The sequence below is a fragment of the Patagioenas fasciata genome, chromosome 12 (genome assembly GCF_037038585.1).
Source record: "Patagioenas fasciata isolate bPatFas1 chromosome 12, bPatFas1.hap1, whole genome shotgun sequence".
Lineage (NCBI taxonomy): Eukaryota > Metazoa > Chordata > Aves > Columbiformes > Columbidae > Patagioenas > Patagioenas fasciata.
The window spans coordinates 23375276-23396059 of record NC_092531.1 but is presented as its reverse complement, the minus strand read 5'-3'; the positions used below and the strand labels follow the sequence as shown (position 1 = coordinate 23396059).

Genomic DNA, 20784 nt, shown 5'->3' with positions numbered 1-20784 from the left:
GCAATTGGGAGGGATAATAAATTCTTCATTTCCATGGTGAATAGGGCAAGAAATACTATATTCAGCCTTAATTATAGAGAATATTGAAGTTTGATGAGCTGGAAGAAGCTCCCAACAGAGAGGACAGTGCAGCAATTCAGTCGGTGGCTGAGGAGGCCATGGAGCTTGAGAGGCTTAGGCAAATGTGTGTTCGGGGTGACATAACTGCATTAATCCTGCCGTGGGATAGAGGATGCTCTAGATAACCTCTGTAGATGCCTTCCAGCTGTCTGATTTGATGTTCTGCCCTCTGAAAGCATGAGCTTTTCTTGTAGTATAAATTATTGACCAGCTTCTTTGCCCTGTCATCTCTGGCTCCGTTTTGTCCCGGTTTACCTGTCTCCGAGGACACTCAGTGGAACCAGCTCTTCCTGGCTTTGGCCTTTGTGTGTGATACGTGGCAGCCCAGGTTACTCCTGTCTGTTAGATGTGCGATAACCCAAATGCCGGTTTTCCTATTGCATGTCTCCTTTCAGAAGCGGCAGTCCCGTATTTGGGATCTGGGAGCTGGAGGCACCTCTCTGAATATTGACCGAGGGTTTGAGTTTGTGCACAAGACTCCATCAGACTTAATCCTTGCCCTTTCGCCCTGCTTTGCTTCGCACTGCATGCCTTTCTTGCTCAGACCAAAGTCCTGCAGAGGCTGGGACCTGTTTGTGCTGCACTGCTGTGCTATCACCAGCTCCAGGGCAGCAAAAATCACTATTCCAGAGCAAAAAATTGCACTGATCTTGAGATTTGATCAACTATTTTGAGATCCCTTAAAGAGATTCTAGAGCTGGTAACATTGGTACTTACAAGTGAAGAAAACAAAGGAAGAATTCTAGGGAGAGTGTAAAGCTGAAGTACTATGAGGGAGAAAATCCTCTCTCTAGCTCTTTAATGCTGGCATCTTGGTTATGAGACTGAGACGAGGCAGGGTGGACCTGGGCCTCTATTTCCCTCAACATATGTAGTGGAGATTAATTTTTATTCCCATTTATGCACAAAGAGCTGCTTCATATTCTATGATTCTGTGATGACACCTGGAGATAGCCACAGTCCCACCGAGCAGAGCACTCAGCGCAAAAATGATACCGCGGCTTTCTAGTCCGAGATGTTCTGAGAAGTTCATACCAGACAGTTACAGAATCACAGAATGTGAGGGGTTGGAAGGGCCCTGGAAAGCTCATCCAGTGCAATCCCCCCCGGAGCAGGAACACCCAGCTGAGGTTCCACAGGAAGGTGTCCAGGCGGGTTTGAATGTCTGCACAGAAGGAGACTCCACAACCTCCCTGGGCAGCCTGGGCCAGGCTCTGACACCCTCACCATGAAGAAGTTTCTTCTCAAATTTAAGTGGAACCTCTTGTGTTCCAGTTTGCACCCATTGCCCCTTGTCCTACCCTTGGTTGTCACTGAGAAGAGCCTGGCTCCATCCTCCTGACACTCACCCTTTAGATATCTGTAAACATGAATGAGGTCACCCCTCAGTCTCCTCTTCTCCAGCTCCAGAGCCCCAGCTCCCTCAGCCTTTCCTCACACGGGAGATGCTCCGCTCCCTTCAGCATCTTTGTTGCTCTGCCTTAAAAGGTACCAGTCTCCTTAAAAACATCAATTTTGCTGCATGCTTACTTTGTTTATGACCCCTTTTTCCTTATTAAAGGTTCCCTGTTCATTAGTGATTTTTTTTTCTACGTTGGACTCTTGCATTTCTCTTGCAATTCAGAGTTTTTTCCCCTCGGTAGACAGGTTTCTTTATCCCCACCTTTCAATGATGTAATGTCATCTCCTTGTAAGTCATTCAGTGTGTTCATCCAGCCAGAAACATAGATTTTTTTGTTCAAGCTCTTCTGCGATGTTGAAGAATTTTAAAGCATACATTCCTAGTATATGACCTCTTTGGCTATATGGCGATTATTAATATTACAGAAGCAACGAAGGAAATGACATCAGTAGATAAGATGAACTGTGCAATAGCAGAAGCTTTATTCGCACTGAATACACTATTCATTTGCACAGAAAGATCATTTCTCAATTCAAAGAGGAATATTCTAATTTAAGGTCTAACTTCAGCCATATGTCAAAATCCCGACAGAAACAAAGCTGAGCACTGTGCAGCGATCCCGTAAGAAACACATTCCCCTTTGTGGATGGGCGAATGGTAGGTGCTCTCGTTTCTCCCGACAAGCCCTCTTTTTATATTGGAAAACACTCCAGTTTAGTCCATTTGCTAACGTAACGTAAAGCGACCCAAAATAGGTGTAAAATATAGGAAATACCGTAGCTAGTGGCCTCCGGGTTAACCTCCCAGTAAACCTAGGCTTAGGTTTTTATTACTCATTTAATCTGATTAGAAGTTGCTTTTACATCGCACTGCAGAAGTAAAATTTCAAAATACACCTCCATGAAACAAAATCATGTGTAAAAATTTAACGGAACATAGCCGATAACGACAGTGCAGACACAGAACCTTTAAAGGAGTTCTCTGTTTGGGAAAGAGCAGGAAACGGTGGCCTGGCTTGCAAAATCCATCCCAGAGGTAACTGGAAAACATTTTGTGTTTCGTGTCATACCTGCTGGTCTGGGGCCTCGGACCATGGGGAAGGGGAGGGAAATCCTGCAGGATTTAAGGTCCTTTTGGCCAGAAGAGGTGTAACCTCTATCAGCAGATTGCTCAGCGCAGCCACCCACCCTTCCTATGCCGTCCCCGCCGCTTTTCTTGCACACAATGGGATTCCAGGGTTTCTTTTATATTTAAAACCATGTGCTGGCTGCCTTGGGTCACCACGTTCACCTCTATTGATGTAAATCAGAACTGAACAATGGAAGGCCCTAAGTAAGCGTGCCATGGAGATGACAGAGGTGTGTGGTCATGTATCTCCTCTGGGGTCGTGTCACAACAGCATCATCGCTGCTGCAGGTCACAGCGAGGGCTCTTCCCCAGCCTTCTATTGGCCATAGACCTTAGTGGAATGGAAGTTTGGAATGGGAGTTGAACTCAAATAATGTTTTCATCCAGAAGCCGTGTGGGTTTTGCAGAAAACCTGTCTTCGACAACAACTTCTTGACATTGCTGGCGCACCCAGATGAATATCGTTCTCTGATAAATACTTCGGAGTTCTTCCAGGTTGATTTGCTTATTCTTGGAGGTTTTTGCTAGTGATGCATGTATTTTTAACTTTGTCATGTAGCTACATCTAGAGGATTGAGAACGATGAGTTTCAGCGAGGAGTTTGTTTTCTAAGCCCTCATTTCTTACATTCAAACTGAGGAGTCGGGGAAGAACGACAGAACGGGTGCAAACTCGCACTCCGCTGAAACCAGGAAAATTCTGATGTAGATAGGGTGAGGAATGAGAAGGAGGCGTTTGGTTTGTTATAGACCTGCTGCTTTTATCAGCATCTGCTGCTCTTTGGGCATGTGTTTTTATTTATTTTTGTCTAGCTTCCAGCTACTTGCCAGTGTTTAGGAAGAACACGTCTGCTCGTGTTATATTGCCGGCAGATCTGGCCCTTGCCTTGTCATTCGACAGCAGCGTTGACATGGTTATTGGTGTGTCTTCCTCCCCGGGATGACATACTACATTTTTTGTCTCCGAGGAGAGCAGAATTTGGCAAGGAGAGCTGAGAAGCATCTGGCTCTTTCCTGTTGTTCCCTCTCTCTGTTACTGGGAGCGGGGCAGTCTCATGGACAGCTCTAAATTTAGCTGCTAATTTTCATCTTAGAAGTCTGTTCTGCTTAGATGATGGTTGGGAGGGTCCTGCGGTTCTCCTGAATTGCACCCCCCAGTGTATTTTCTGTAAGGTCGCCAGATTTTCCCGGATCATAGAACCCCAGCAAGGCCCTGGTCTGACTGTTTGTCAAGAGCTTCAGAGCTGGAAAATAGGACTTAATTCTGTACATCCCTTTGAAAGGGATAGCTCAAAAGGCAATATAAAGGACCTGAAAAATGATATTGCCTCAGTGGTCTCTTTACAAGTAGGGAAGAGTTTTTCACAGGATACCGTTTTTCTTGATACAGGTGATGAGGGTGCAATAGAGAAGCTCTGTATTTGTGGTCAATGGTCAAATACTATGTCTTGCAGATGAGAGGTCTTTAAATTGGACAGAGATGGGCAGAATGGCATTCAGTTAGAGCACAAATGTCCTCCCCTACGTTTTCTTTCTGCCTGCTCTAACCTGACTTTGAGTCATTGTACGTCAGGCTGAGAGGTTATTTTTTTGGATCATATTTGGCATTTGCCTATAGCTGGAAAAACTGAGGGCAGGTTCCACAAAGCAAACACTGAAATCCGTAAAGGAGATGTCACACCTACTGTTTGGTTCCACCAGCAGAGTGCTGAGCTTCCTTCATATCAAAGTATTGTAACAGGAATATTGTATATTATATGTATACATACCTTATATATATATATATGTGTGTGTAAGATTGATGGTAGCGTGATCACGATGAAACGGCACCTTCATTTCTGACCCCACCTTTCACACACTCACTGGAATTTATCCTTTTTATTCAAATCATCTTTTGTGTGGGTTTTTTTTTTTTAATATTTAGAATATCAACAACATGAATTCTCAAAAACGATGTTTTGGGGTTGACAAAGGTAAAGACTTGGAGTCAGATCTTTTAAACAGACCGAATTGGTGTATTCCTAGATTCCCAGGGAGCAGCTCCAATCTGCACCAGCCAAAGATCGATCCCCGTTTCATTGAGACAGTCGTTCTCATGCAAAACGCACCAGACATCACAGGATTCCAGTAGTTCCGGCCCATTTGTCTGCTGCTGCTAGGAAGCTGTTTACTCTTTTGTATCACTCTCTGCTGACGTCTGCTCACTGAACAATGTCATCGAATTTCCTGTTTTTTGGCTTGTGGAAAGTAGCTCCCCCACCTCATGCTAAAGCTTTGCCGCATGGAGATCTGTGGAGCCGGATGCACCCAGCAGACAGGATGTGAGCTTCAACGCAGCATAGCTAAATAAATAAAGTAGGTGTTCAGTTGTGAACTAGAGCTGCCTACTTACCAGGAGGATAAAGCTGACAGTTTAAATATCGAGCAGTGATAAAACCTCCCATTTGTTTAAAGTTGTGGGGTTTTTTTTCCCCATGAGTGTGATTTCTTGCAGAATTCTATTAGTAGCTTCCTGAAGCAGCCTGAAATAGTTTAAAATGTATGGTGCGTATGTGAAAACACCTCCATCCATGCGTTGCAAAACATGTTGCAAGCTGCGCACTGCGAAGCTTCTGGTGCTGTAATGCTGCAGGCAGAGGGATGACGGATTCATCAGAAGTTCCTTACAAGTTAGTCTGGTTGCTGAGATCAGGAGTATCGAATCTCTGCCAGGGGTCTGATCCCCTTACAGTTGTGGTTTGCTTGGTTTTTTGGCCTGTGTTTGGGTTATTAACTTCCACTTGGATGAGAACCGGTGATGAGCAGTGCAGCCCTTAGTTCAATGGTTCTTCCAGACAAAGCTTGGGGCAGCTTTAGTTGATAATGCTAACATCATCATATTAGCCTCCTGTCATCCATAGCAAGGGGAAGCACCTACTGGAAAAAAGAAACAACCTCTTTAAAAACGGGGCGCACTGTGTACCTTATGGTGCCTGCGTCTTGTGCTTCCCTATCTCTTCTGTAGGTCTGTCACACATGTGGGATTGGAAGGGACCTCAGAAGCTCATCCAGTGCAATCCCCCCATGGAGCAGGGACACCCAGCTGAGGTTCCTCAGGAAGGTGTCCAGGCGGGTTTGAATGTCTGCAGAGAAGGAGACTCCACAACCTCCCTGGGCAGCCTGGGCCAGGCTCTGGCACCCTCACCATGAAGAAGTTTCTTCTCAAATTTAAGTGGAACCTCTTGTGCTCCAGCTTGATCCCATTACCCCTTTTCTTATCATTGTTTGCCACCGAGAAGAGCCTGGCTCCATCCTCGTGGCACTCACCTTTTATATACTTATAAACATTAATAAGGTTCCCCCTTAGCCTCCTCTTCTCCAGACTAAAGAGCCCCAGCTCCCTCAGCCTTTCCTCACACGGGAGATGCTCCACTCCCTTCAGCATCTTTGTTGCCCTGCGCTGGACTCTCTCCAGCAGTTCCCTGTCCTTCTGGAACTGAGGGGCCACAACTGGACACAATATTCCAGGTGTGGTCTCCCCAGGGCAGAGTAGAGGGGCCGGAGAACCTCTCTGACCTACTGACCACCCCCTTCTAACCCACCCCAGGTACCATTGGCCTTCCTGGCCACAAGGGCCCAGTGCTGGCTCATGCTCACCCTGCTGTCCCCAGGACCCCCAGGTCTCTTTCCCCTACACTGCTCTCTAATAGGTCATTCCCCAGCCTATACTGGAACCTGGGGAAGCTTCTCCCCAGCTTAACGCTACTGTGTCTCCAGATCCTGTTTTTCCTTTCTCCGCAAAGCTCGTGTCTTTGGCAAAGAGCAGCTGATCATGAAAGCGGTTCTTGTAAGGAATCTTCTAAGGCCCTTTATGTATCAAACCCAAACCAAACGAAAAACCACACCGCCACCCCCCCAAAAACAAGCAAGCAAACAAACAAAAACCCACAACAACCAAACAAACAACAAACAGAAAGCCACAAAACAAAAACAAACCACACAAACACAGAAAAAACCCCACCCACCGTGAAAAAGTCAGGGGATATCTGATGACAGGCAGCACAACAGGCTGTGCTGGAGTTGGATGTAGGAACTGCCCCACCGTGGAGGATGTTGAGTTTGTCTTTATTTTCTTAAGGTATGGCCAGAACATTTTGCATAGTGTATTTCCCTACTACATTACATTTTGCTGCACTGTCTCGGTAGTGTTTTCAGTCACTGAAGCAGTCTGAGTGTGAGGTACTGAGTTTGGTGCATCTGGGCTCATTGAAATGCTGGGTTCTCTTTGTCTTTTCTGACTCCATGTTTGGGTCTGTGCAGAAACAAAAATGCTTTTTCCCTCAGAGTATCTTCCTTGACGGTCGGAAAGGAATATAATGAGTTCTTTCCAATGCAGAGTTCCTGTTCTTCCAGCATCCTGCATCCCTAATGGGGCCCACAGTCAGTATATAGATAAGTGAACTGGATGCAGTAGCCAGCCGTGGGTGCATGTGCGAATTTGCTTTGCATCTCCAGGTGTTTGGTTGCATTTGCAATTGGGATTGTCTCCTTAAGAACATATCAATCCCTAAATACGAACATTCTCTGAGACAGGCTGCCAAATTGGCCAAGATGCGGTCAACTCGTACTTCAGTCAGTTAAACCCTTGCAGTGAAAACCTTGCACTGTGCACAAAAATAAAGACGTGGATGCAGTCCCCGGTGCAGACCTGCCCCGCAGCACAGGACCCGCATCAGTCACCTTCCGATTTGGAACGAGCGCTGTCTGCGCTGGGGAGGCTCAGGAAAGCAGCAGGAAAGGAGCCGCTGCAGACAATGAGCTCAGTGCCAGGCAGAGGTAACGCTGCAGCCAAACAATTGGCAGCGGCTTCTCTCTCTCTGTTTCTCCCCTGCCCTCTTCCTCTCTGTGTATTCTCTGTCCCCACCTCTGCGTATTTTCAGAGGTTCATCCTATACCTTTGTGCACTCCTGTCAGATAACAGCGGTGCTGTTTGATTCTTTTGACCTCTGCGTCCCTCATCACTGCTGTGTTTGCAGTGCTGTCCTCTTCAATTCCTCCTCTCCTCTTTCCCATTCCCCTTCGCAGCTTGTCCTGAAGTCTGAACCATTCGTGGTGTTACAGACAACAAAAATAACCCTGGGGGACTCTGGTTCCCCAGTGGTAAAGCTGGATGAAACTCCCAGGTGCCTGGGTTAGAGGAGAGGGGTCGCAGTTGAGATGGACAAACGACATGGACCAAGTTCTTCCAGGGTGAAAGCAGTAGATGCCATTTATTGCTACAAGTGCTTTTTATACAGTTCTACCAATTCATGTGTCTCTTCACTGTTGGTTACAAGTTACGGCAGTAACATCTCATTGACTAATTTTGCTATCATCCACGTTACTCTTCTACTCCCTTCTCCCTCATGGGTACAACTTAGTATCTCTGGATACTCCTTTACTCCCATCCTTTTCAAGGATAAACCTTAAAATCTTCAAGGCTGATCTCTATTCCCATACTCTCTGTCAAGGATTCCACAGACCCGCTGTAGTTTCCACAGAGAGGGGACCAAGAGAGCAGGTTCTGCCACCCAACCTGCTCCGCAGAGCTGGCTGGATGTGTGCACCAACAGCACCGTGGGCCCTAGGAGCCCTGATACAGCGTATTCCTTATCCTCCAGTGGACCAGGAGAGCTCTGAACAAACGGTGCCTCTGGGGCATCTCTGTACCAACCTCTTCTTGGGGCTCTTAACAGCGGTTGAGCCGAAGGGCTCAAAATCAGAGCCTTCTGCTTCCTGTTGCTTGTGAAATTTATTCATAACTTGCCCTCGTGGAGATTTATAAGTACAGGTGCAAGCTAAAGCTCCTGGAAAGATGTCATTCATTTGATTTCTAACAGATACATTCCAGATGTTTGCCTCTGACTCCTGGAGTGCTGAGATAATCGGTTTGAGGCTGCAGTTGCTCGGTGGTGTGTTAGGTGACAGGACAGAGGGTGAAATGAAATGAAATGTACTTATCAGACAGTGTTTCTTGCTGCAGACTCTGGAAAACGTCTTACATGAGAAACATTGATTTGCTTAGTGCTGCTGGTAAAGGCTGTACCTAAATAGTCAAAGTTGAACTTGGTGGAAGTGGTGTTTTTTCTTGACGGGCAGAGCAAACAGATTCATCCTATTCTAGAAGAAATAGCAAGGCAGACAGATGGCAGTCCTGGTAATTCTATATGCCATGCAGATTTTTTTAAAAGAATAGAATAAGATAAAAATATAAAGGAGAATTGCAAAGTAAAATCATCAGCTAAGCTATTAGGTTATCATAAACACTATGAAATGCTGTCTTACAACTCTGTTTGAAGTGGAAATTTAGCATGTGGGATATGAGTAGACACCCTCAGTTCCATGTTTACCATGTCAGCAAAACATTATTCCCAACATAGCTATGTTTCTCTTATTAAAAAATAAATCATTCTGAAATGCATTAAGTAGTATTAGTTTATGGTTCAAACAAGCCGTGCTTTACTTCCAAAGAGTACCTGGGTAGCAATGGCAGGGTTGTATTATTGAAGCATAAAGAAGGGGCATGAAGCAGGAGTGTCAAACAGACTTGGTAGGTAATGCATTTGTTAGATTTGTCTGACACAATAATTAACAAGTGATCAGCTATTCGGCATTCAGCGGCACAGAGGAGGGAGGGAGGACACAGGGAGCAGTGATGCTTTGTACAAGTGTCCTTTTTAGCTTTCCTTGCTCGCTGAACTCGCAAAAGGAGATGTGCAAGGAGACAGAATCGTGCACCAAAGCGCTAGACAATCTCTCTCCCAATAGCAGGAAATTGTTGATAGTGTCCCTAAACCGCTGCAAATCTTACTTGCTTCATCTGGAAAGTATTTCTGGGTACAACCTTGTATTGTGGCCTACAAGTTTTGTTACTCTGTTTTGTGGGGAACATACTGTGAGTAATTTATGTCTAAGGGAGTAGTGGTTTGATGCCACCTCTAATATTTCCCTGCTGTTCACAGAAGGTTTGTTTTATTGGAATATGTATGAATGTTCTTAGCAAAATTAGATTACAAAATATAACTGGCTTAAGTTACGCACCTCATAGTATATTCTGAAGTCATCCCGTGTATGATATGTTGGTTCAAATTAAGCAGTGAAGGAAAAAAATGTGGAGCTTTGGTATTCCGTGGTAGCTGCCTAGACTGTGCATGTTAGTGATTCCTGCAGTTAGTCAAAATATATTCCTCTTGCGACGTAGTACGAAAACTGCAAATTCAGCATTTAGCAGCGCACCATTTGTTTTGTCTCTGGAGGATAAGGACAAAAGAGATGCAGAAAAATCTGCTAACCACACAAATATGAATGCAGCAAGAACATTTGTCCTGGCTCAAAGGAACACGCGAACACATCAACCAAGTCAGATGAAACTTCCCGTGATTGATCAAGTTTTCCTAATCAAGAACGCTGTTCTCTCCTGCATCTGCACTAAGTCATTACAGCCTTAGGTTCAAAGTTCGTAGAGGAAGAAAAAGAAATCACATGAACTATCTAAGTAATAAAACTTTCCAAGAGTCGGATCTACATCATTCTTCAATGAGTTTATACTTTATTTCTTAGTTTTTCAAGTAGTTTTACTGTTCATGAAGTGAGTCTGGCTTTTCCTTTCTGTTGCATGAGACGTTACACCCTCTACTAGAAAACTATATTGCTGATATCTGATTTATTTGCGATCCATGTGTTATAGTTACTGTTTCACAGTGTTTACCATTAAACTGGTGTCTAGAAATGCAGTCAAATTTTTACACAAAGCAGTAGTTCTGGTTTATTCTAGTCCCGCAACTTTCCAGCTGGGTTTTGTGTCCTGGAAACCAGGCTGAGCTCAGAGTTACGCCACGAAGCTATACTAAATCGGATATTTCATTAATAGAATTTTTCTGTTTGCTTTGGACATTCCTCTAGTATTTCATTGCTTGGGGGAAAAAGGCTAAAGAAAATAAATGAGCACAGCTGGTTTTTTGCTCAGCTTTGCTAGACGCCGGGGGTTTGCTCCCGTGTGTCGCGGGCAGTCTGGGGAGCCCGGGGTCCCGCGGTTTGGTGGTGCAGATCCATCTCTCTTCCCCGAGGGAGGACACCGAGGCTTGCGAATTCACATTTCCTGCCTGAATTTCTGGTAAAAGCTCCCTGCCGGAGCTATCAGGAGTCTGGATCACTGTCTGGGAAGCAACACTTAGTGCAGGGGAGGAAGAAGGAAATGGTGACTGTGAACTTATTAATGGTGTTGCCAGACAGGACTTTAATGTCTCTTTTCTCGTGTTTGTTGTTTGGCGTGAAGCTTTCGCGCTCGCAGCAGCAGGCCTGGGCCCTTTGCATCCTTTCTTAGAAACAAACAGCAGAGCGAGAAAGCAAAAACAATCAGGGTAGACACATATTTTGGACAGTTGTAGAACAGATTAATCGAGCGTCTGTCTTGGCAGATGCCGGAGTTTTTATCTCAAGGGAGATTGGTTTGGGATGGATGCCAGTTTTGCTTGCAAGTAATCAGTCAGGGGTTTTGTTTTGTTTTTGCATAGGCTGACACCATTTCATTGTATAATTACTAAGTGGAGCCCCTTTCTTTCATATACTCCTCATTCATCACGGTTATGCAGGTGAAATGCGGATGTCGCTGCCCACGTGCCGTATTGTGGAGCCCGGTGACGTGTGACAGAACAGCTCCGACTCCCCTTGGTTTTGTGTTTTGCACCTTCTCGCTCCATGTTCTTGCTCCTGTGTGTTGCAGAGCTTTCCTTCAAACTTTGCAACTGCAGCGAGGCTGTGGAAGTGTCACAACTGATAAAAGTATCTGATGCAGCTGTCTCCAGGTGATGTCTCTCTTTCCTGGAAATCTCAAGGTTGAATAGAGATAGAATTTATATGAGGCTACTCAACATCTATAGATTATTATCTGCGTAATTATGGCCCATGTACTTTGAGAAATACAAACATTGTACCTGGAGTATATCTGGACAGTACCAATGCCAATGAACTTTGCTGTGGGCAGAATCTCATCTTAAGTGGATGTTTGATACCCAGCTGAATTTGTTCCCCGGTTACGGAGGATGGTGGCAGAGTGTTTGATGGGCTTCTATGCTGATGGGTTGTTTATTAAAAAGGAGCTGCCTCCTTGGAGGTTGCTCTGCTGTGACCTTATTAATGCAGCTTTAGTCCTGTGAAACTTTACTAGGAGGTGGTAACATATTGGTTGCTTATGCATTTCTAAAGAGAAAGCCATACTCTATAATAATTCATTTTAAAGCAGCAGTGTCGTCTTTGGTGTATCCAGCAATTCTTTTGTAAAGGAAATGCTATTCATAGGCAGAATGTGCAGAAATTGCTTCGTATCAAAGATATATAGTATAGTTAATTTTTTAAAAGCGATTTTTAAGTTAAATAAAATGGAGTGTTCCTACCAGAAATCCAGATAGAGCGAAATTCGCTTTACAAGAGAACTAGAATGGTGAGCTGCTTTGCTGCATCAAATTCTACTTAATTGCAATTCTAATTATAATGAAAACCTCACTTTACTAAAGACATGCAGAGTTGAGGGGGATTGGCATAACTGTAAAAAGGTTCTACTGTACTTTAGGGAAAAAAAGAGTGATCCCATCTACCAAGCGTGTAATATTTAACAAGCCCTGTGGGCTGGCAGAAGCACTGCTGTTACTGAACCAGCCTCACACAGAAAACCAGTGTCGGGTTTCAAACTACCCTGTAGGTCCTCAGGAATGAAGAGGCATCTGTATTAGAGGAAATCAGTCACTCATCCCCTCAGATAGTCAAGTTTCCAGCGGTCAAAAGAAAGAAGGGATCCTCAGCACTCTTGTTTATCTATTTTCCTCCTCCTCTTGGATTGGTCATTGCTGTGAACAAGCAAAATTAATGCTAAAGCTTAGAGTGAGAAAAGGAGGCGCTACTGTGAATTTCCTCATATTTTTTAAACAACATCTAACAGTCTCAAGTCTTCATCCATTTATTGGAGACAGTTCTCTCTTTAGAAAAGGTTTGAGAGCCAAGAACTTCTCTTTTGGTTTTCTCAAATATCAGTAGACAGTTGCACTCAATCTGGTAAACCTGTATTCAGTAAACAAAAATACCGAAATGTTTATTATCAATATTAAATGTTTCTCTTTCATTTTACCGGCCTCTGTCCCACCGACTTGGCGTTTATTCTGCCAGCGTAATTGCACCTCGGCGATGCCATCTTTGCTGTCCTTGAGAGCGGTTCCCAGGCTGGGTACCCCATGGAGCACAAGCCGGTTTGTTCTTCCTTCAGGTGGGCACAGGACGTGTTGGACAAAAGAAAAAGCAAGTTTGTTCCTTAGCAGATGGAAGGCTTAGGATGAACCAGATCTTTTAGGAATCCTAGCAGATCCACCAACTGGTTTATGCTGTCTTTGTGCTGTACTTCCTTGCTCTGTTTGTGGCAATTGCAGTGTTGGTAGATCAAGGCATAAAGAGTTTGTTTGACGTAAAGAAAGTATTAATAATTGGAAATCTTCCTCGTAGGCTGGAATTTCCTTTTAGTCAGCTGATTATTCAAATCCCAATGGTTCAAGGAAAACCGCCACTGCAATTCATGTGCATAAAGGAAAAAGTAAAACTGATAGTGATGGGGACATATTGTAGCCTGTTGCATCTGTAATCATCTCTAAAATAAAACTAGCAAGGGATACCCAACAGAAAAGAGAACTAGCTGATAGATATGAAACAGATCAGCACTTACTGCTACGCTCCGGGATCTTGCAGAATCACAAGAGAGCAAGCAGTTTTAATATAGTAATATTAAACAATAGAACTACTGTGCCGTATTTAAGTCTCCCAGAGTGCCGCGCAGTTCAACTGTTAAAGTGCAGGCAGCAAGAATTTCCCTGTGGGCCAGAAGAATGTAGCGTTTGTATGAAAGCGTCTGCCCAAGGCGGGGATGGCAGCTGCAGCGTGCCTGCAGAATTCACACACCTGAGGCAGCCGTGGCTCCAGGAGAAGTTCCTTTTCAGCTAGACAAAGATATCGGTAAAGCCGAGACCAGGTTTATTTGCGATGCAAACCCCAACATGTTTAATGCTCTGGTTTCAAACCTGTCTTGGCTGATGACCTGCAAGACTTCAAGTCCAATGTCTTCTCTGTCTTCTTGGCTAGCGTCTGAGCAGAGGTTATTTCTGCCAACAGATGAGAGAGGATAGCACACTGGAAGTTTTATATCGACACCGGTGTATGAGGAGTTAGTTGGTCCCCATAGTCAGTTATAGCGGTCCTAGGCCCAGACTTGTGTCAGGTGAGGGGCAAAAGGGCGAGGAAATAGGCGTCTGAGCCTTCTGGGAATTGCTGGATGCACTGGGTTTAGGTGGCTGCCTTTAAAGCGTTTCGTGGGGTAGAGTGTGGCTGGTCCTGGTCGCAAAGCTCTCAGAGCTGCTGGAGCACAGGGGAATAGCTGCTGAAACCCAGAGCGGTGTCACACCCACACGTACCCCCTGTTCGGCTACCTGCACGGTCACGGCTCACAAAGGCAATCGCAACCCTTCTGTGCAAGTGACCCCAGAATATCAAGGATGCATGACTTGGGACGATATTTGCTCTGAAGTGCAGGGTGTTCTAGCTGGCCCTTGAATTTTGTCAAAAACAAATAAGACGTGGAATTAGGTGCTAGTGCTTTGAAGATGACCTCTTTTTTTCATCCAAAGCAATTCAGTTTCTGCCTGTTGCCGGTGTTGCCCTTAAGCTGGACTCTCCAAAAAGATAAATGCTTAAAAACAACATTTAACTTTGAACAGCTGAAAATGTTCATACTAGAGGGTTTTTTTGCATTGATAAAGGCATCCATTTCTGCAACCTATGTATAGAAAACCATTATTATAGGGTTTAAAAAATTCTTCTAAAGTACGAGCCAGATCGTTCAAGCTGCTGTTTTTCTCTTAGCACAAGATATAACTACAAATGCTTTAAAGCCTTCACCACACAGAAGTATTTGGCTGTGGTTTAGTGAGCAGCCCAGGGATCTGATGTGGGGAGAGCTCACGGTCTCCAGACAAAGGTCTCTGCATATGTGGCCCGAATGGAGCCGTTCTTGAGAAACTTTCAATCAGAGAGTGGGGACCTTAACAGAGACCTCAGAGAGCCATCTCAGATCTTAAGGTGCTGAAGGCCTAGGGCATTTTCAATTCAGGGCTGGTTGGTCATAAAAGCATTCAGCAACATTGTCACCATGGCTCACAGTCCACCGTTAAGGGTATTCACACCTCTAGGCCCGTTATGGAACACACGATTCACATTTTTTCTCTTCTAAGCAGACAAATAACTGAAGTTTCAAGCCCTGTGTACTTCTGCGTAGCATACAGGTCTGTAAGGAATCTCTGATCAGGTAGATGCTTCAGCAAATAGAATTTGCTAGATTTGAATAGCTAATGATGTGAGAACTGATTTCCATTCAGCTTTGTTCTCTTTGGACAGAAAAAGTCAGGGTGGGTTAATGAGAAGATGACTTTCTTTTCCTGACTTGTCTGTGACGTATTCCTTCCCTTTTTGATACGCGGTTCATTGCAAATGAAAACTCTTGTGGAGGCACGAAGTGTGAGATTTGGGTAACACTTTGCTGGAATTGTATCCGCTTACCTGAGAAACCCAAGATAACTCTGCAGTGACCGAGCCGTATCGTAAATCGTGTTTGAGATCTGCATGCTGCAGGCATGCTGACTTGTAGGCACGACACTTATTTTATTGCTTAAATACCCTATCAAGAGCTAAAAAAATCTCCCAAATTATTAGCATGTTCTGTGTTAAAGTTCCGACCTTAGACAATGGTGGGGATGCTGAGTGCCCTTGTGCCCTGCCGTTGTACAGCGTTACCACAGCGGCCACTTGTCTGGGCCAGAGGCCACCCGGGCCTTACGACATTACAAATAATAATAAAAGTCATTTTGGAACAGCATTGTTCATTATTTGCAACAGAATGAAATTATTCACTCTTGCTAGTGCCGTGCTTTTGCAGCCTGATAACAAAAGTTTTCTATAATGAATAAGGGGAGAATTTATAAACGGTACAAAATGGGCGTTCTCAGTTGTGTTGGAAGTGTGCTAGAAGGCAGCGAGATGATTTCATAACAATATTACTCCAGTTTTGTTCCAGTGGAATAACACTGAAGAAATGCAGTGGGGAATTAGGCCCAGAATACAAGCGAACAAACATACGTAATAAAGGTTGGCATGTGTGGCAAGCCCAACACGTAGCCAAAAATCAGCCGCGTCCTCCTTGGGCCTGGGAGAGACCTGGTGAAACTGGGATGGCTGCACTGTGTCCTGGTACACCAGGGAAACCATCCCAGGCCCAGCTGGGTGTAGACATCTTCTGGGTGGCTTCTTCAGACTCGGGTTAACCCAAAACTTGCCCCCAACTTGCTGAGGAGTGGGAGCGGGGCTGGATTTTAGGGGCGGTAAAGGCGTTATCAGGAGCTCGGAGTCAGAGATGGGTGTCATGGCTGACAGGGCCCAGCCTGACTCGAGAGCTCGGGCAGCTCGGAACACTCGATAAAGCTCTTCTTCCCCCAAAAACTGCAAACTGTCTGGATTCTGTGTTGCTAATGATGTGAATCAGAGGCCAGAGTTTGACTCTTGAGCTCGTTTGTGCAAAACTGGTGCACAACAGGTACTAAAACTAAAGAAATGGATTAAGAAAACAGAGGGTGTGTTACCCCATCACTTACACTGTCTGTTGTATCATTAACGTGGCAGCATCGCAGATAATTCTTCTCGGAATCAATTTAAAACAGAAAATTGATAAGAGGAAAGAGATAGTAGAACAGAACCTCAGGTGATCTTCAGACCTTGTAATATAGATCTAAATCTGTATTGTTTTGTTGACAGAGATGCATCAGCGGGAACCTGATTTAGATGAATGTAAATGCTAGATTTTATCAAAGCAAATTGCACTGAGTCAGAATGCTGTGTTATGTAAATTACTGAGTCTGTGACATTTGTCTGCATCTTTTATGAAACAGAAATAGGAAAAAAATATCAAGGGGCTGGAATTAACAGGTTTCAGCTAGATTGAACAGTAGTTTTGGTAAATTTTAATTGCTCTTCAGAACTCTTGTCTTCGTATTTCAGCAAAGAATAAACTGACTACATATGACTTAGGATCTTTGAGAGCCAGGCTTACCTTTATCCTTGAATCTGTTGAGCAAAGGCAGAAGCCTTGAACACTTTGTTCCCTCCTATTCTTTATTTGAACTATTGCGGCCTTCAGACAACAAAAGAAGTGGCTGCATGGGGCCAGACTCCCACTTCGTTTACACTGAAGTAAATCCAGCTTATTCTCTTTGGTGGAATTGCTCTGAATTTTATGCTCTGAACAGTTGTGTGTGTGTGTTAGGAAGATCTGCTCAGCCGGCATTGTACCTAACGTGTGCCAACGTTGTGTTTGTAACTAAACTGTGCCCTCAGGGTCTGCTGTTAATAGATCCTGAAACAGTTAATGTTTAAGGTATGGTATAAATCTATGAGTTCATTTGAGCTTTCATTTTCTGGGGTGATAAATCTATGCCTCAAACAGCAGGTTAAGAAAAAGGATATTTATTTTTCTTTGTGAAGTTCATCCCTTTGTTTTTCTTAGAATTATCAAAATTCAATTTACGTTAACCATCCTGTTGTTCTTAGCACATCTTGATGATCAAGACAGTCAAATCTTGCTGTGGTGAATCAGCTCATGCTGATTTGTATCGTATATCTGGTGTATGTAGAAAACTTAAGTATGTATTTTAAAATTAGACAAAACACTTTTTGTGATGTCTTAAAATATTGATTGGCATAAAATGATGAATTTTGCTGGCCGTAGTCCATTAGGACCAGCGATAGAGTGTAATCATTGTAGTTATATATTAGGAGGAGTCAGAACCTTGAGGATGAAATCTTTATCTGAAGAGGCAGTTATTTAGTGTTGAACTACTAACTGATTCTTCTCTCCTTGCTTTCTAACCCTGGCTGTTGGCTGTAGAGCAGCAGTTTCCATCTGCAATCCATTCAGCAAAAGTGACTTAAGAAAATCAGCCTCCAGAAGGAGCGTGTTTGCCGCTCTGCAGCAGGGATATTGCATGGGAGTTAATAGCCCAAAGGTTTTCTGGGGGCTGACTCTGCCCTTTTAGGAGCTTTGCTCTCCAACTGGTAAGAGAGGCGTTTTGGAGAAAGCCAAGATACGAGACCTCTAGCAAATAGGAGACCGGTGGCCTGCTTTGAAGTGTCCCACACGCCAGCCACAGGGAGCGTGTGGATCAAGCTGGCTTTATTTCCACCCTTTTTTCCTTTGTACGTTTATTCATTGAGCAAGTTCATTTAAAGTTTTTCTAGCTGTAGGAAGAGAAGAAAAACAACCCAGCAACCATGAACAGAGCATTCCTGTAGATTCTGTTCTGGTGAAATGTGAAGAATGACTCATAGCGAGAAGTACTTTACCAGGTCATATCAGGTCATCATCGAGTTTGTTGTAGTTTAATCAGTCACAGTCACTTGGGTCTCTCTTTTTAAAGTTTATTTCGGTTGTTTTTATTTACCAGACATTCGCTTTTCTCTGGACATGGAAACAAAGCATTTCTCACAGCAAATTCAATGTTTGCAACTTAGCTGCTACAACACGCAGATGATTTCTAGTGAGTTTTAAGCTGCACACAGCAGACAGTAGAAGACCTGCCCATGGACATCTGTCATACGTGTGGCTAATGCCATTGCCTTGGGACGGATCTCACTTTGTGCCTGGGGCGTGCTGGCTCAACAGTACTGAAAACACGGTGTTTAAATAAGAAAGGCCAATCTGGGGGAAAATAAGTGCTACCAGCAGTAGTTCAGCAGGTCAGAGAATGTAAAATGGCTGTGTGTAAGCATTTAAAGGAGCCTGGAGTTGATTATCTGCTGTGTCTCCAAGCAGAGGCTGTAAACACTTGCCGCTGCAGTAACTGAGCTGCTGTCTGCAATTAAAGCTAACGAGTAGTTGCTGAGCTGCAGCCTGCTATTACAGGCATCTCCCGCTCCCCAGACCCAGAGACACTGAGCTGCAGCCGCTGTGGAAGTTGTACAAGCACAGATGAGCCAAAAGGATTGGCATTTTCAAAAGCCTGAGGAGCAGTTAGTGTTACAAACTATTCTAGCATTTAGATGTCTTGGAGACCATGAGCACCGGCATCAGCCTGTGCTCCCGGGCTGGTTCAAGCATTGGGCTGTGCTGTCCGAAACCTGCAGCAGGACCCTCCTGCCATCTGCTTGGTTTGATCCCTGCATCTAAATTACGGGCTGGTCTCTAGGGTTGTTTGGCTAAGGATTTTCAAAAGACTCACATTCATAACCACTGTGCTCAAAGTGTCCTGAGCTCAGGTCTTGTCCCAGTCATCTGTGCTGGGAACTTACTCATGAAGTTTGCATCAGCGGCTCTTTGGTAAGGGATGCAACTCTCTTAGTATCAATTCCGGGAACTTAGAACTAGTTTCTACCTCTCTGTCTCCTCACACGCTTTCACACAGGTTTGTACCTGCCTGGAGGGCTCTCACATGCATAGGTCATGTCTGAAAATTTGGGTCTTTGTTTTTCAAGTAGGCAAAGAAACTTCAGGAAGGATGTAGCAGAAGTTGTGCTTGTGTGGTTACTATCCATGCAAGCTTCGGCTGGGTTTGCTTTTGTTATAAGATTGCAGCAGTAGAGGTATTTTTAAAGGTCATTTAGTTCACCGATAGTTGAGAGTTTGTGCTAATCCCTGCTGAAGCCTTGTTTTTTGACACAGTACTCAATCAGCATGTTACTTCTCAGCGCTACCAGCAGCACACAAAAAGGTGAAATGATTAATCAAGTTATTTGAGCAGATTTCAGCAGGATTAAGAATTAACTGGAGTTCACCAGAATTTTCCAGCTGAGATGCAGACCGGGGTTTTTCTTCTACTCAGGACAGCAAGTTAACGTGTAACAAGATAGTTTATGTCATTTGGGCAGTCCTTGTAACTCAGACTTAAATGGTGCATAGACAAGTATTTTCAGTGTGCAAATGGCCACAGGTTTCTGGCAGGAAAGTGTTTTGCAGGCTCAGTTTGTTAAAAAGAAAGAGGCATCTGAAGAGCAATAACTGGCAATCTTGGGTTTGTCTGATTTGTTAAAATTCCGCTTGGACTGAGACTGATAGTCCAAGGGGTGAGCTGGCCTGACAGATGGGGTGCGAGGAGCTGGACTCCCTACCTGCATTATCAGCAAAAGGATTTGCTATTTTCTAGTGCAGATTTTAAATAATTGGATGATGGGCCACAAGGGAGAATAAAGCAGCTTGATTCTTCCCACTCTAGAGAGATTTTTGGTCTCAAAATTAGACCAAAAAAAAAGGCTAGAAGGTATTTAAATTAAGCCGATCAGATCCGAAATGACGGAGAGTAAATCTGAAAGCCCTCCATGTAATTTTAACATCGGCTTTTAGAGGCCCTCTTAAATAACACAGGCAAACACTGGCTCCTGGATTGTTTTTGCAGGCGCTATGTGACCATTTTTCCTTGACTCATGTTTCTTGCTGATTTAATGTTGCAGTGATGATTTCCAAGTTGATAAATAGATAAAATCACACATCAGAAGCTCCGAGGACCGAGCAGTGGGGCAGTAAGGCCGTAGAAAGAATGGATCAAACCTGTGTTATCCTGTAGAATCTCCCTCTGTATTTATGTAACTACTTGAAAAAGTCCACCCCATACCAATTGAAGAGTCATTCATGTTCAAGCCGGATTAATGATTAATTGTATCAAAGACAACCAGTGGTGACAAACAGCACTTGTGGTCATTGACCCCCATTGCTTGAAGTGACACACGCAGAGGGATCCCAGCTCGGTTCTTGCACCCTGAGCTGAGCTGTTTGCCTGCGGTACTTGAACAGAATCCAACGCAGAAAGCACGTGTGACAGCGTTTTTGCAGGGTTTTCGGAGCGGGGTTGCATGCTGAATAAATGCACCGTCAAGCACCAATACCTGAGTTACGAAGCCTTCCCTGGGCGGGAGGAGGGGATGCAGCAAAATGCCCTCGGAGAGGTGAAATTAGTGTGGTTTTGTAGCACTCTTGGGCACCTGTTACATGTGAAATCTGAAAAGCAGAGTTCCATATTTTTGCCTTTCTCCCGGAGATTTAGCGCTCTT

At 44.3% G+C, this 20784-nt stretch overlaps 1 protein-coding gene across 5 annotated transcripts in view; it reads left to right on the top strand.

The window, feature by feature from the left end:
- PDE8A (phosphodiesterase 8A) overlaps positions 1-20784 on the top strand; it is a 134450-nt gene that overhangs the window by 76873 nt on the left and 36793 nt on the right. Inside the window, exon 1 of one of the 5 annotated variants that reach the window (XM_071814069.1) lies at positions 20457-20679. The exons of the other annotated variants lie outside the window; for them this stretch is intronic. Coding sequence (XP_071670170.1) covers positions 20587-20679 — 93 coding nt within the window. The 5' untranslated portion in view covers positions 20457-20586. Of the gene's footprint in view, positions 1-20456; positions 20680-20784 lie in introns of those variants that run through there. 5 annotated transcript variants of the gene reach the window in all.